Source organism: Urocitellus parryii, chromosome 6 (assembly GCF_045843805.1).
Source record: "Urocitellus parryii isolate mUroPar1 chromosome 6, mUroPar1.hap1, whole genome shotgun sequence".
NCBI lineage: Eukaryota > Metazoa > Chordata > Mammalia > Rodentia > Sciuridae > Urocitellus > Urocitellus parryii.
The window spans coordinates 174297825-174310928 of record NC_135536.1 but is presented as its reverse complement, the minus strand read 5'-3'; the positions used below and the strand labels follow the sequence as shown (position 1 = coordinate 174310928).

Below are 13104 nucleotides of genomic sequence, written 5' to 3'. Positions count from 1 at the left end.
TCTAAGCTCTGCAATTGACAAGTTTTTTTTAAATTATCACAAATCTTACAAAAAAAAAAAAATGTATGACTGGACCCATACAGTTCAAACCCATGTAGGTCAAAATTCAAATATATTTCTATCAAGTCAGGGATGACAAAGTATCTTGGTGCATAAAGGGGTTTGTATATTAGAATTGTCTTCTAATTCCTCTTTGTTTTTTCATTTTGTTTTGTTTTACCTTTTGCAGTACTAGGGACTGAACCCAGGGGAGCTCTCTACCACTGAGAAACATTCTCAGCCTCTTTTCTTTTGAGATAGGATCTCGCTAAATTGCTTAAGATCTTGCTAAATTGCTAAGGCTGGCCTCAAACTTGCAATTCTCCTGCGTTAGCCTCCCTAGTCATTGGGATTACAAGTGTGTGCCACCATGCCTAGCTGGGTATTATTTTGAGGCAAAGTCTTGCTAAATTGCCCAGCCAGGCTGTCCTCAAACTTGCAATCATCCTGCCTCAGCCTGCTGAGTAGCTGGGATTATAGATGTGCACCACTGCCCAGATAAATAACTCTGTTTGAAAGGTACTCAGAGAAAATCAAGCCACTAATTGTAAAATGGCCAGAGAAAGCACTTACCAAACCATGAATCTATGTTTTCGGAATCTTCCTCATCATCCAAAGATGTAAAATTAATGAAGTCCGTAGGAGCATCGAAAGAATAAGTTGTTGTAACTTGTGACATTGTCCACCCTTAATGCAGAAGAGCAGGTTTTTTTCAGTATATGTATGACTTTTCTCAACAGGTCACTTTCTGAGGAAAGAAATGATTCAGAAATTTGGTTGCAGCCAGAAGCAGTGGCACACACCTGTAATCCCAGTGGCTTGGGAGGCTGAGATAGGAGGATCAAGAGTTCGAAGTCAGCCTCAGCAACGGTGAAGCACAAAGCAACTGTGAGACCCTGCCTCTAAATAAAATACAAAATAGGGCTGGGGATGTGGCTCAGTGTTTGAGTGCCCCAGGGTTCAATCCCTGTTACCCATCACCGCCAAAAAAAAAAAAAAATTTTGATTGCACATTAATCTAAGGCACTGATTCCCCAACAACTACTTTGGTTTTACTACTGAATTTTGCAATTCAGAAAATCATCTGGACAATATGCATTTCTATGTCAAATCAACCTAAAAATTAGTTGTTCCGGTTTTTGCTTTAGTAACTTGAACACACTCTTTGAGATGTTGGGTACTACAAAGAGAACTTCACAATGTTATGTACTGTACAGGGTGTATTTTGTTGTGTTGTGGCTTTCTTTGTTTTTTTGGTTTTTTTTTTAATTAAGGATTGAATCCAGGGGCACTTTGCCACTGAGCTATAACCCCTAACCCTTTTTATTTCTATTTTGGTTGCTGAGGTCTCACTAAGTTGCTGAGTCTGGCCTGGAACTTACAATCTTCCTGCCTCAGCCTCCCAAATCACTGGGATTATAGTTGTATACCACTGTGCCTGGCTATGCCAGGTTGCTGAGTGCCACAGTTGGAACGGAGTGGTTGATGCCAGCAAGCCATTGAGATGATGATATGGTTATGTTAAACTGTGTATTCAATTGTATATTAGATCCCTGCTGTCCGCCTCAGGCGCTGGCTACTTTGGAGTTCTCGAGGGGATTCCTGGAGAGTTGTGTTGGTTGGGGAAGTGCCGGAGGGGGATTTCCTCCGGTTGGTGTGTGGTGTGTCCGGGAGAAGGCCATGTGGCATTCAGGGGAGTTCGGAAATAAAGTTTGTTCCTGCTTGAGTGGCTTGTGATTTGTGCCCAGCCAGACTGCGGCACCAGGTGTTTTATATATTTATTATTTTATTATCTTCCCTCAATCTTAACTTTTATATCTACCAAAAAAAATCTTACCAAAGACCAATTCAAATCTCTTATGTCTTTACAAAATCCAAGCTTTGTTTATATCTCTGATCTAATACACACCACTTAATTTTTTTTTTAACACATTTATTTCTTTAGCTACTGGGGATTGAACCCAAGGGTTCTTTACTACTGAGCTATATTTTCATCCCTTTTAAATTTTGAGACAAGGTCTTGCTAAATTGCTAAGGGTCTGGCTAAATTGCTGAGGCTGGCCTCAAACTTGTGGTCCTCCTGCCTCAGCCTCCTGAGTCACTGGGATTACAGGTGTACACCACAATACCCTGCACATACCATTCAATTTTATATTAGTTAACCATGCAAATGTCTCTCCCAATAGACTGAAGTTCCTAAACACAGGAGCAGATTTTATTTATTTATACCTCATCCATTTGTTAAGTAGCTTAACACAGTACTTAATACACACTAAAAGCTAGATGCAGTTTCGCCAAATACAGGTTTTCTTTCCTTAAAAATACATTCAAAAAATGTTCAGGCATTGTGGTGCACACCTATAATCCCAGCAACTTGGGAGGTTGAGGCAGAAGGATAGTAAGTTCAAGGGTAGCATGGTCAACTTAGTGAGATCCTGTCTCAAAATAAAAAATAAAAAGGGCTGAGGGTGTAGCTCAGCAGAAGAGTAACCCTAGATTCAACCTCCAGTATTGCCACCACACACACACACACACAAACTTTCAAAAACAAGTAGGCCTCTCTAGTATTTTCTACATTTACATGCCAGTCATTATCTCCCTGTCCACCTACTTCCCATAAATAAATGAGACGATATTTCAAATACTATGAAATGTACTATCCTCAGATATTATCAGTGCCATCTGACCTACTGATACCTTTCCTTTTCTTGAGCACTTTTTCTATTCAAAAGACCCTCAATGAAGAATTTCTCAGTGACTACAGTGGTTAAAACTGGCTTGCTACAAGAAGGATGTTTTCATGTTCTTGTGAACACGCTGGAAGACATGGGAAAATCTTGGATTCCCATGATCTTAATGCCTAATTGAGGTCACTGGGAACACTTCCCAGGCAGGAATGTAATGAACACAACTAAAGCTGGGGGAGGGAAGAAGCAGGAATGTAACAAGCAGCAATCCCACTTAGCCATCTAAAATTCATGATTCCACCAAAGCATGCTGCTGAAAAACACCTGGAAAAATGTTCAAGTTTAACCTCTCACATCCTTTTATTCTCTCTTTTCTTTTAAAATTATGAAGCTATTCAGTTAGCTTCTTTAGAGGGCAGTTTCCATGTTTTTTCTTGATAGGTCTTGCCAAATACAGAAATTTATCTTATAAATACTTATGCATGTATAAGAAAGTTAATATAGCATTGTTCAAAAAGTAAAAAAAAAATACAAATCCCATCAATAGGAGATTGGTAGAATAAATTATGACACAACTATATTATGAAGTATTAAATAACTTTAATATTAGGTAACTGCAGATGTGGCAATATGTATAGAATAGTTCTAAGAATAATTAAGTGAGAAATACAAGTGAAAAAGAGTGTGTCCTGAGGGCAGGGGTTGTAGCTCAGCCTGCCTCATACATGTGAGGCACTGGGTTTGATCCTCAGCATCACATAAAAATATTGTATCCATCTACAACTAAAAAAATATTTAAAAAGAGTGCGTCCCCATTGTTTTAAAGAGGAAAAAGGCAATCTATAATCATATGTACATTTATATGTGGAAGAAGACAATGTTAATGGTAGTTGGGTCTATGAAGGGAGCTGGGATTTATGAATTTGGGAAAAAAATTTCACTATATGAAAAGTTTCTTTGAATATGTTTCATTCATATAGTCAAATACTCAATATGCTTATTCATGCTCTTTGAATATGTTTTGTTATCATATAAATGCATCATTTTTAAGGCTGGGGATACAGCACAGTTGGGAGAGTGCTTTCCTCCCATGCACAAGGCCCTGGGTTCAATCCCCAGCACCACAATAAATAAATAAATAAATAAACGTATCATTTTCAGTTTAAAAGACTAGTTAAGTAGTATTTATTTACCCTTAAATCTACATTTGCAGTCCAGAAGGCATTGGACACTATTAGCAGTGTTTTACACTTATTAACTAACTAAATCCTCACAAAAATTCTACAAAGTAGGTACTATTATTATCTTCCATTTTGAACATTACCACAAAAGGTGAGGAAATTGAGACCCAGAGATTTACTACTTATTCAGTCACAGAACTAAGAAGTAGCAGAGCCAAGGTTTGAACCCCGATAGGCATTAAGGTTCTATTCTTATCCACTGCCTCTCAAATTTATTTAAAAATAGATATTTAAGCTGGGTGCAGTGCTGCACACTTGTAATCCCAGCAACATGGGAGGCTGATGCAAGAGGATTACAAATTCAAGGCCAGCCTCAGCAATTAGCAATGCCCTCAGCAATTTAATGAAGCCTATCTCAAAAAAAAAAAAAAAAAAAGGATACTGGGTTCAATCTCTAGTACCAAAAAAAAGATGAGATCTAAAAAATTCTAAAATCTGGGGGCTGGGAATGTGGCTCAGGCGATAGCGCGCTAATCTGGCATGCGTGCGGCCCAGGTTCGATCCTCCGCACCACATACAAACACCACATACACTTCTTGTATCCGCCGAGAATTAAAAGATAAATATTAAAAATTCTCTCTCTCTCTCTCTCTCTCTCTCTCTCTCCTCTCTCACTCTCTCTTTAAAAAAAAAAAAATCTAAAATCTGGAGTCTCTTTCATGCACAGGGTTTTCCTATAATCATCCCTTCAGAAGAAGATAGATAACCAAATCACACTAAACCATTAGAGAAAAACAAGGGCTAGAGATGTAGCTCAGTGGTAGAGCCCCTGCCTAGCATGCATAAGACCCTGGGTTTGATATCTAGTGCTGCAAAAAAACAACAAACAAGCTGGGCATGGTGATACACTGAGGCAAGATGATGGCCAAGTTCAGAGCCAGCCTCAGCAACGTAGTGAAACCCTACCTCAAAATAAAAAGGTCTAGAAACATGGCTCAGTGGTTAAGCACCTCTGGGTTCAATCTCTGGTACCAAAAAAAACAAAAACAAAGGCAAATAAATTCTGCTACATAAAAAAACTACACATCCCCAACAAATTATTCATAAGGAAAACTTTGGTAAATTACAAATTCTTTTCTAAGTATACTAGGAAAGCTCTGAGCTGAAATCTTCCCACAGACAAAACATTATCCTTTAATTTATCTTTATTCTAAGTGTGTACTTTTGCATATAGTTTTTGCTCTATATAAGATGTAAGTTAACCAGGCATAGTGGTGTTCACCTATAATTCCAGCTACTCAGGAGACTGAGGCAGGAGGATCAGATAGGCAACTTAGCAAGGTCCTAGCTCAAAATAAAAAGAGATAAAGGTATAACTCAGAGGCATAAAGCTTGCTCTTGAGTTTGATCTCCAGTATGGCATAGAGGTGAGAACCTCTGAGTAGACATTGTAGAGTAAAAGGGACTATGGAGCTGGGCACAATGGCACATGCCTGTAATCCCAGTGGCTCAGGAGGCTAAGGCAGGAGGATCGCAAATTCGAAGCCAGCCTCAGCAAAAGTGAGCCACTAAACAACTCAGTAAGACCCTTGTCTCTATTTTTTTTTTTAATATTTATTTTTTAGTTTTCAGCAGACACAACATCTTTGTTCCTATGTGGTGCCTGAGGATCGAACCCGGGCCGCACGCATGCCAGGCGAGCACGCTACCGCTTGAGCCACATCCCCAGCCCCAAGACCCTGTCTCTAAATAAAATACAAAACAGGGCTGGGGATGTGGTTCAGAGATCGAGTAACCCTGAGTTCAGTCCCTGATACCAAAAAAGAGAGGGAAACCATTTTTTTTTTTTTAAAAGAGAGAGAGAGAACTTTAATATTTATTTTTTTTTTTTAGTTTTCGGCGGACACAACATCTTGCTTTGTATGTGGTGCTGAGGATCGAACCCGGGCTGCGCGTATGCCAGGCGAGCGCACTACCGCTTGAGCCACATCCCCAGCCCCGAGAGGGAAACCATTTAAGCAGGTTTTTCAAGCATCACAAAGGTTCTCCTCTGAGGTCTAGGACTGCACTTTATTAGTGAGGGATAAAGGGTGAGAGATACAAACCCAAGTATACTTAATCTTCAGTTAGGTGAAATTTTAAAACCAAAATATTATTTTCTTAACATGACCTCTTCTTTAAAAAGCTGCTTTTAGGGCTGGAGTTGTGGCTCAGCAGTAGAGCGCTCACTAGCACATGTGAGGCCCTGGGTTCCATCCTCAGCACCACATAAAAACAAATAAACAAAATAAAGGTATTGTGTACAACTAAAAATTAAATATTTAAAAAAAAGTATTAAAAAAAAAAAAAAGCTGGGGCTGGGGATGTGGCTCAAGCGGTAGCGCGCTCACCTGGCATGTGTGCGGCCCGGGTTCGATCCTCAGCACCACATACCAACAAAGATGTTGTGTCCACCAATAACTAAAAGAAATAAATATTTAAAAAAAAAAAAAAAAAAAAAAGCTGCTTTTAGCTGGGTGCAATGGCACACACTTGTAAGTGACCAGGAATACTGAGGCGGAAGATTGCAAGTTCAAGGCCAGCCTCAGCAACTCAGCAAGACCCTGCCTCAAAATAAAAAAAATCAAAAGGATTGGGGATATAGCTCAGCAGTAAAGTGCCCCTGGCTTCAATCCCCAGTACCAAAAAAAACCAAACAAACAAACAAAAAAAAAACACTTTGTTTAAACTATCTTTTGGTCTTGTGTAACCAATGCATAAGACAATCCCTACTCCCTGAAAAATAGGAATAAACAAACATGAATTAAGAACCCTGATTCTCTTCAATGACAACAAACAGCACAAATACATAAAGAAAACCAGTAGTAACTGCTGGGTCATGCCAGTTTCACCACACTATCTCTCCCATAAATAGTAAATATTAGAAGGTTAAAAACTTCAAATATTAAAGTCCTTAAGATCTAGCAGAAAATGGAACTAGCTGGAGCTAAAGACAACCATTTAAATGAGCCAAAAGCATGGTGGGAACTGGATGCCTTCCTGCACCCCTTAATCAAGATTGAATTTCTGTCAACAGGTCCCACTGAAAAAAAAAAAAAAGAGACATGCGTCAACCACATTCCCCCAAACAAGCCAAGTTGCCAAGCAAGAGAAGAGAATTAGCTTCATATTTCAAAATTATCTGAATCTGCCACAGCTAAGACTCCTGCAAAACTAGAAATATTCTGAGTGGAGAAATAGTTATTAATGATGAATAATCCTGCAATTCACCTGAGGAAAAAAGCCCTATCCCACATGTTATGATCTAGTTAAGTTCTTTTAAAACTGCCTACTAAATGCCAATCCATCATATCATACAGCTCACTTTTTCTTTCCAAAAAACAGACTTTAAGGAACTCACAGCCAAATGAGAAATAAAGACAAATAGGATACAGGATGATCCTTGTAATAACAGGGCATAAATAGAGCACACTCAGGAAGTACAGAGAACAAAGTGAAGGAGGGTCAGTGAAGGCTTCCTGATGGAAGTGATACCTAAAGGACAAAGAGACCTGCAGAGTTCTACAGATTAAAAAATGAATGTTGAGCCAAGCAAGGTAGTACACAGCTATAAACAAGGCTGAGGCAGGAGGATCTCAAGTTAATGGCCAAGGTAATCCCAGCTATAAAGGAGGCTAAGGCAAAAGGATCTCAAGTTCATGGCCAACTCATGCAACTTAACAAGACCCTGCCTCAAAATTTAAAAATTTTTAAAAAGATGAGGAGGTTGAGGAGGCAGGTCAGTGAAAAAATACTCCTGGATTCAATCCCCAGTGCTGTGAAAATAAATAAATAAAGGTTTGACTTTTTCTGGGAGAAGAAATGGAAAGGAAAAACAAATAGGGACAAATATACATGAGGAAGACTGCAGAAGAAGCAATTGTAACCTATTTCCATATTCATCTGAAATTAACCTCCCATTGCCTCCTGCCTCTCTTCACTCTCAAACCAAAAATAACTAGACTTGACAAGCTCTATAAATCAAAAGGTGCAGGACCAGAGGGGGTGGGGGAAAGCTGCAGAGGGTACATTCTAAGCAGGGCTGAAATAGTGGACTAGCAGCTCCTAGCAAAACAAAGACTTTTGGTATGACAGATGCTCCCAAACTATCCAGTTTGTGAGATGTGTCTTGCTTATTTCTATTAGAGGGAAAAGCATGAGGTAAGCAATTGGTAATGTAACAGAATAAACACAGTTAAGCCAACACTTGGTTAGAAGTATAGTTAGTTAAGATAGTCCCATCCAGGCAGTGCCATTTCCCCAGGAACACCCTCCTACTTTCACAAGGGATAAGAGATCCTGTTACATTACTGCAAGCAAAAGAGAGCTGAGTTACATTCATTTAACAAGAGAAAACACCTACATTTTTTTTCCTTTACATAAAGAATTAACAAGAGTCAGTAAATTACAAGATAATCCAGCGTGCAATTTTAACTGTTATTCAAAGTCACAAACTAAGTCTGAAGAAAGTTTAATGGACTCTGGGTTTCCACATTTATGTTTGCTAACTTCTATGTTGAAATCGGATCTGTTTACAGAAACAGATCTATGAAGCTTCCAAAATTGGGTCAATTTAAAATCCAATGACAATCCCTCACTGTGCAAACACTCAGAAGTCAGAACAGGACACATGGACACTTGTTCTAATTCATCACTGTCCAAAAACCTAAAGCAAATATATTTTTATATCATTTCTCTTTCAAACTTGTGAAATTCATATTATCCATTTTAAAGATTAGAAACTCAGTACTGCATTAATTTATGCATAGAACTCAATAAATCTCAAACCACTCCTGAGCTGTAGGACCTATACAAAAATCAATGATGCTGTTTCATTTAGGTCAAATAATGACACCAATCTTTGCAGTTACCAAAGGAAATCTTTGTAGCATTCCAAAGTATTATAATAATTCAACAGTAAGAAGTTTCAAGAGTTTATAAGGGTGGACTGAGGGAGGCTGTAGGATGTTACAAGCATCAACAAATGTCAATATTATACTTAGCCTTGTAGAGATTTTTATACTTTAAATGGTATCTGGTTTAGAAAATACCCACAAGCAAAAAAAAAAAAAAAAAAAAAAATCCAAGAATCTAACAAACTGTTTAACCTGGAGTAGCAGGGAGAAGTAAACTGATAGGACTAGATTTTTTTTTTTCCCCCCTATTATAGTACTGGGGATTGAGCCCAGGGGTACTTTACCACTGAGATATACCCCTAGCCCTTGCATTTATTTTTTGAGTTAGGATCTCTTTTTTTTTTTTTTTTTTTTTTTTTTTTTTTTTTTTTCAGAGTAGAAATTAGAAGTTTATTAAAGGACAGCAGAAAAGACTTCTCCTGGAGGAAGAAGGGGACCCAAGAGGTGGAATCCCGAGTTAGGATCTCTCTCAATTGCTAAGGCTGACCTCAAACTTGCTATCCTCTTGCCTCAGCTTCCCGAGTAGCTGGGATTACAGGCCTGTGCTATCACATAAATATAATTTCAATGTTATTTTCAATTATATACGTATATATAATATAGTTTCAATTATAGTTTGCATTTATACTTTTTATATTGTTTTGCTTTTTGTGTCATGCAAATGTCTTACCTATTTTAAAAATATACATATGTATGCCTATAACAATATATACTGTTTTAGTAGATATGTAAATGAACATAATCTCATAAGGCAACTTGGTGTTATCATGAGTATAACTTGATTATACATTTGGTATAGCAAAAGTCTTAAAAATAGCATTCTTAGTTGGGTGCTATAGTACACACCTATAATCCCAGGGGCTCAGGAGGCTTAGACAGAAGGATCACAAGTTCACCTCAGTAAAAGCAAAGTGCTAAGCAACTCATGAGACCCTGTCTCTAAATAAAACTTAAAAATAGCATTCTTAGTGCTTACCTAGCAATGGGCAAAGCTCTGGGCTCAATCCCTAGTACTGAAAAGAAAACAAAACCCAGCATTCTTATGTTGAATTTTGTTTTGGCATTTTTTTTTTTTTTTTTGGTACCAGGGATTAAACTCAGGGGCACGAACTGTGAGTCATTTCCCCAGTCCTATTTTGTATTTTATTTAGAGACAGGGTCTCACAGAGTTGCTTTGCAACTCACCATTGCTGAGGCTGGCTTTGAATTCTCGATCTTCCTGCCTTAGCCTCCTGAGCCCCTGGGATCATAGGCGTGTGCCACTGAGCCAGGCTTGTTTTGGCTTTTTTGTTTGTTTTTTTAGTTGTAGTTGGACACAATAGCTTTATTTTATTATTTTTCTGTGGTGCTGAGGATTGAACCCAGTGCCTCGCACTAGCTAGGCGAGTGCTCTACCGCTGAGCCCCAGCTCCAGCCACTTGTTTTGGCGTTTCTGAAAATTAAAAATAATTTGGCTAGCAATTTCAGTGGGTAAATTACTATAGTAGAATCATATAATGGAATACCATATAACCATTAAAATTAGATTATAGAAAAATTTAGCATGGGTAAATAAATATTCATGACCTAATTACTATGTAAATAAAAAGCAACAAAGGTTTTTAGTTTTTTTATTATTTTCTAATTTTTAAAACAAAATATAGGCACAGAAAAAAAAAATGAAATCTATCAAAATGATAGCTTTATTTTATCTAAGAGGTAGGAAAATGGGTGATTTTTCTTTGTTTTTACATATGACATAAGTTTCCTTTCAAAATGTTACCTTGTAAAGGGACCTATTTAACATTACATATTAATGTTTCCCTTCTTTTTTAATGTAACTCACTGTAAACACAACCTTACCTGTGGTTTAATGGGTCTGTCAATCCACTTGCCTACAGGCTTGACTCAAAAGTTGCAATATACTCTTTCCTGAAATCTTGAAGTCAGGAAGATATTTCTTGTTAAAAACCTGGAAATAGCAGAAAGGTGATGAAAAAGACTCAAATTCTTTGTAATAAGAAAGGTTAATGAACAATAGTAGGGGTCCATAAATAAAAGAACATGAATCATAACATAACCAAAGGATGAGCCAGGTGCAATAACTTAACACACAGTAATCCCAGTGACTCTGGAAGCTGAGACAAGGGGGATCACAAGTTCAAGGCCAGACTCAGCTAGTTAACTAAGCAACTGAATGAGACCCTGTCTCAAAAATAAATAAATAAATAAATAAAAAGGGCTAGGGAATGTAGCTCAATGTGAGTGCCCCTCAGTTAAATACCCCATACCCTGCCCCCCACCAGAAAAGGCTGCTTCTGATCATGGACCTCTTAACATGCCAAACTGCTTAACAGATTGCTGCTGCATCACTGTAAACGTATCCTTAGACTTCTTAGTGTATATTTGCTGTCTTCTGGTGTCTTTGTATTCCATAGTCTCACATTAAAGCAATATTTCCAAAGCCTGCCATTTAGGAACACTAACACCTAAAGGTTAACATCTATTCAAACATCAGGTTCACTTAAAATATAAACAAACTTTTACTATCTTTCCTATTTATAATTTTATACCTTTTTCATTAATCTTTTAATTTCTTTCTACTTTACCAAGTTTTCCTTGACAAACAATATCAGAATCCCTTCCCAGTTATCTATCCCTTGGGGAGTCTCTGCTACGAAACTGCTTAGAAAATTTCACATCAGAAAAAGAAACCATATATCAAGAAACAGAGGTTAAGGTAGGAGGATTGCTAATTCAAGGCTAACCTCGGTAACACAAAGACCCTGCCTCAAAATAAAAAAATTTAAAAAAAAAAAAGGTTTGGGGGTGTAAGCTGGGAAATAAAGCGCCCCTGGGCTGAATCCCAGTACAAAGGAACAAGAGAGAAAGAAATAGAAAATAAAAGTTACGTCAATTCTTCAATATTATAACCTGGTTCTGGTTCCCTTTCCCCTCCTATACATCTATAAATGTTCTAAGAAAGGAAATTAGAAAGGCAAAACTAGTAACTCATACCAAGGGATAAGCAAATATGGACAACTGTAAGTTCCCAACAAGACGAATTCAAGTGACATTACACTCTCCCCCTCGATTATGTTTGCACAACCTTTTATCTTACACAATCTTTTTTTTTTTTTTTTAGTTGCAGTTGGACACAACACCTTTATTCATTTTTATGTGGTGCCGAGGATCGAACCCAGGTCCTCGAACGTCCTAGGCGAGCGCTCAGCCGCAGAGCCAGAGCCTGAGCCCCAGCCCCAGCCCCAGCCCAATCGTCCTGAAATGTAGTGGCGTGCGACCACCTTTGTTTTCCTTCACCAAACGCCTCATTTCTTGAGGGCGGAGCCGCTATTTCACCCGCTTCTCGAAACTTATACAGATCGTAGGCCTCGGTTTCCGTCTCTGTAAAGTGAAAAATAGCACCTAACTCACTGGTGCAAAAATCTAGTGAAAAATCGCACGCGGATGGCTCGGTCCGCAAAACGCTTCCCACCGGTTGGCGCCGCAGGAACAATAACAGTGGTCGTTAACGTTGTGGCTGGCCGACAGCCTCCCGCAAATTCTTCTCCACCCGGTTTCCCAGGCCGCCTTCACCGCAAAACCCTGTCACCAAAAGAAGAACGGCCCGAAGCCCCCGCCTAGGCGGCGCCCCAACCCCGCAACCGCCTCAGAGGCCCGGCCCAGAGACGCTCACAGGGCTAAGGGTGGGGGGGGCGACCTCTCAGACGTTCGAAAGTCGGGGAGAAGGGAAGCCCCGCGCCCCAGCCGCTCGCAGTTCCCTTCCCACCGCTCACCTCGCTTCGCCTAGCCACGGTTCTGACAATCAAGCGCCGCCAGCCAGCCGCGGGGATCATTCAGTACCGTTGAAAATTTGAACCCAGGCAGCCTGGTCGAATGCACCAATCAGAGCTCCAAGAACGAGCCATCCCAGTCTCTCGATTGGCCCTTGAGAACGCAGCGACGCCGGAAGTCAGGAGGAGGGACGAGCAAACAACCGGCCCGAGAGGCTTCTGGGACATATAGTCTCCAGGGCACTTGTGAGCCCATAGGAACAACTCCTCTACTACAAAACCCGGAATGCTCTGCTCTAGCTACTTAGGAAAGGTGGTACCAACTAAGAAGTAGGGAGTCTGTTAAGATCACAGAAGGACACTCATTCTGGACTTCCCCAACGCATTCAAGAAGAAAATATTTTCCAATTTTATTTTTAAAAATTAGTCGCTGTATTTGTGCGTTGTTTTGAATATTTATGGGAATTCA

At 39.2% G+C, this 13104-nt stretch overlaps 1 protein-coding gene across 4 annotated transcripts in view; it reads right to left on the bottom strand.

Moving 5' to 3' along the window:
• Tpx2 (TPX2 microtubule nucleation factor) overlaps window positions 1-12725 on the bottom strand; it is a 50110-nt gene extending 37385 nt beyond the window's left edge. For 2 of the 4 annotated variants that reach the window (XM_026402143.2, XM_026402148.2), the window contains exons 1-3: window positions 12639-12725; window positions 10705-10813; window positions 613-787 (exon numbers count right to left, since the gene is read on the bottom strand). In XM_026402143.2, the coding sequence (XP_026257928.1) occupies window positions 613-718 (106 nt within the window). In that variant the 5' untranslated portion in view covers window positions 719-787; window positions 10705-10813; window positions 12639-12725. Of the gene's footprint in view, window positions 1-612; window positions 788-10704; window positions 10814-12276; window positions 12455-12638 lie in introns of those variants that run through there. The other 2 variants (XM_026402147.2, XM_026402145.2) reach the window with 2 other exon arrangements.
• Between the last annotated feature and the right edge of the window lie 379 nt (window positions 12726-13104).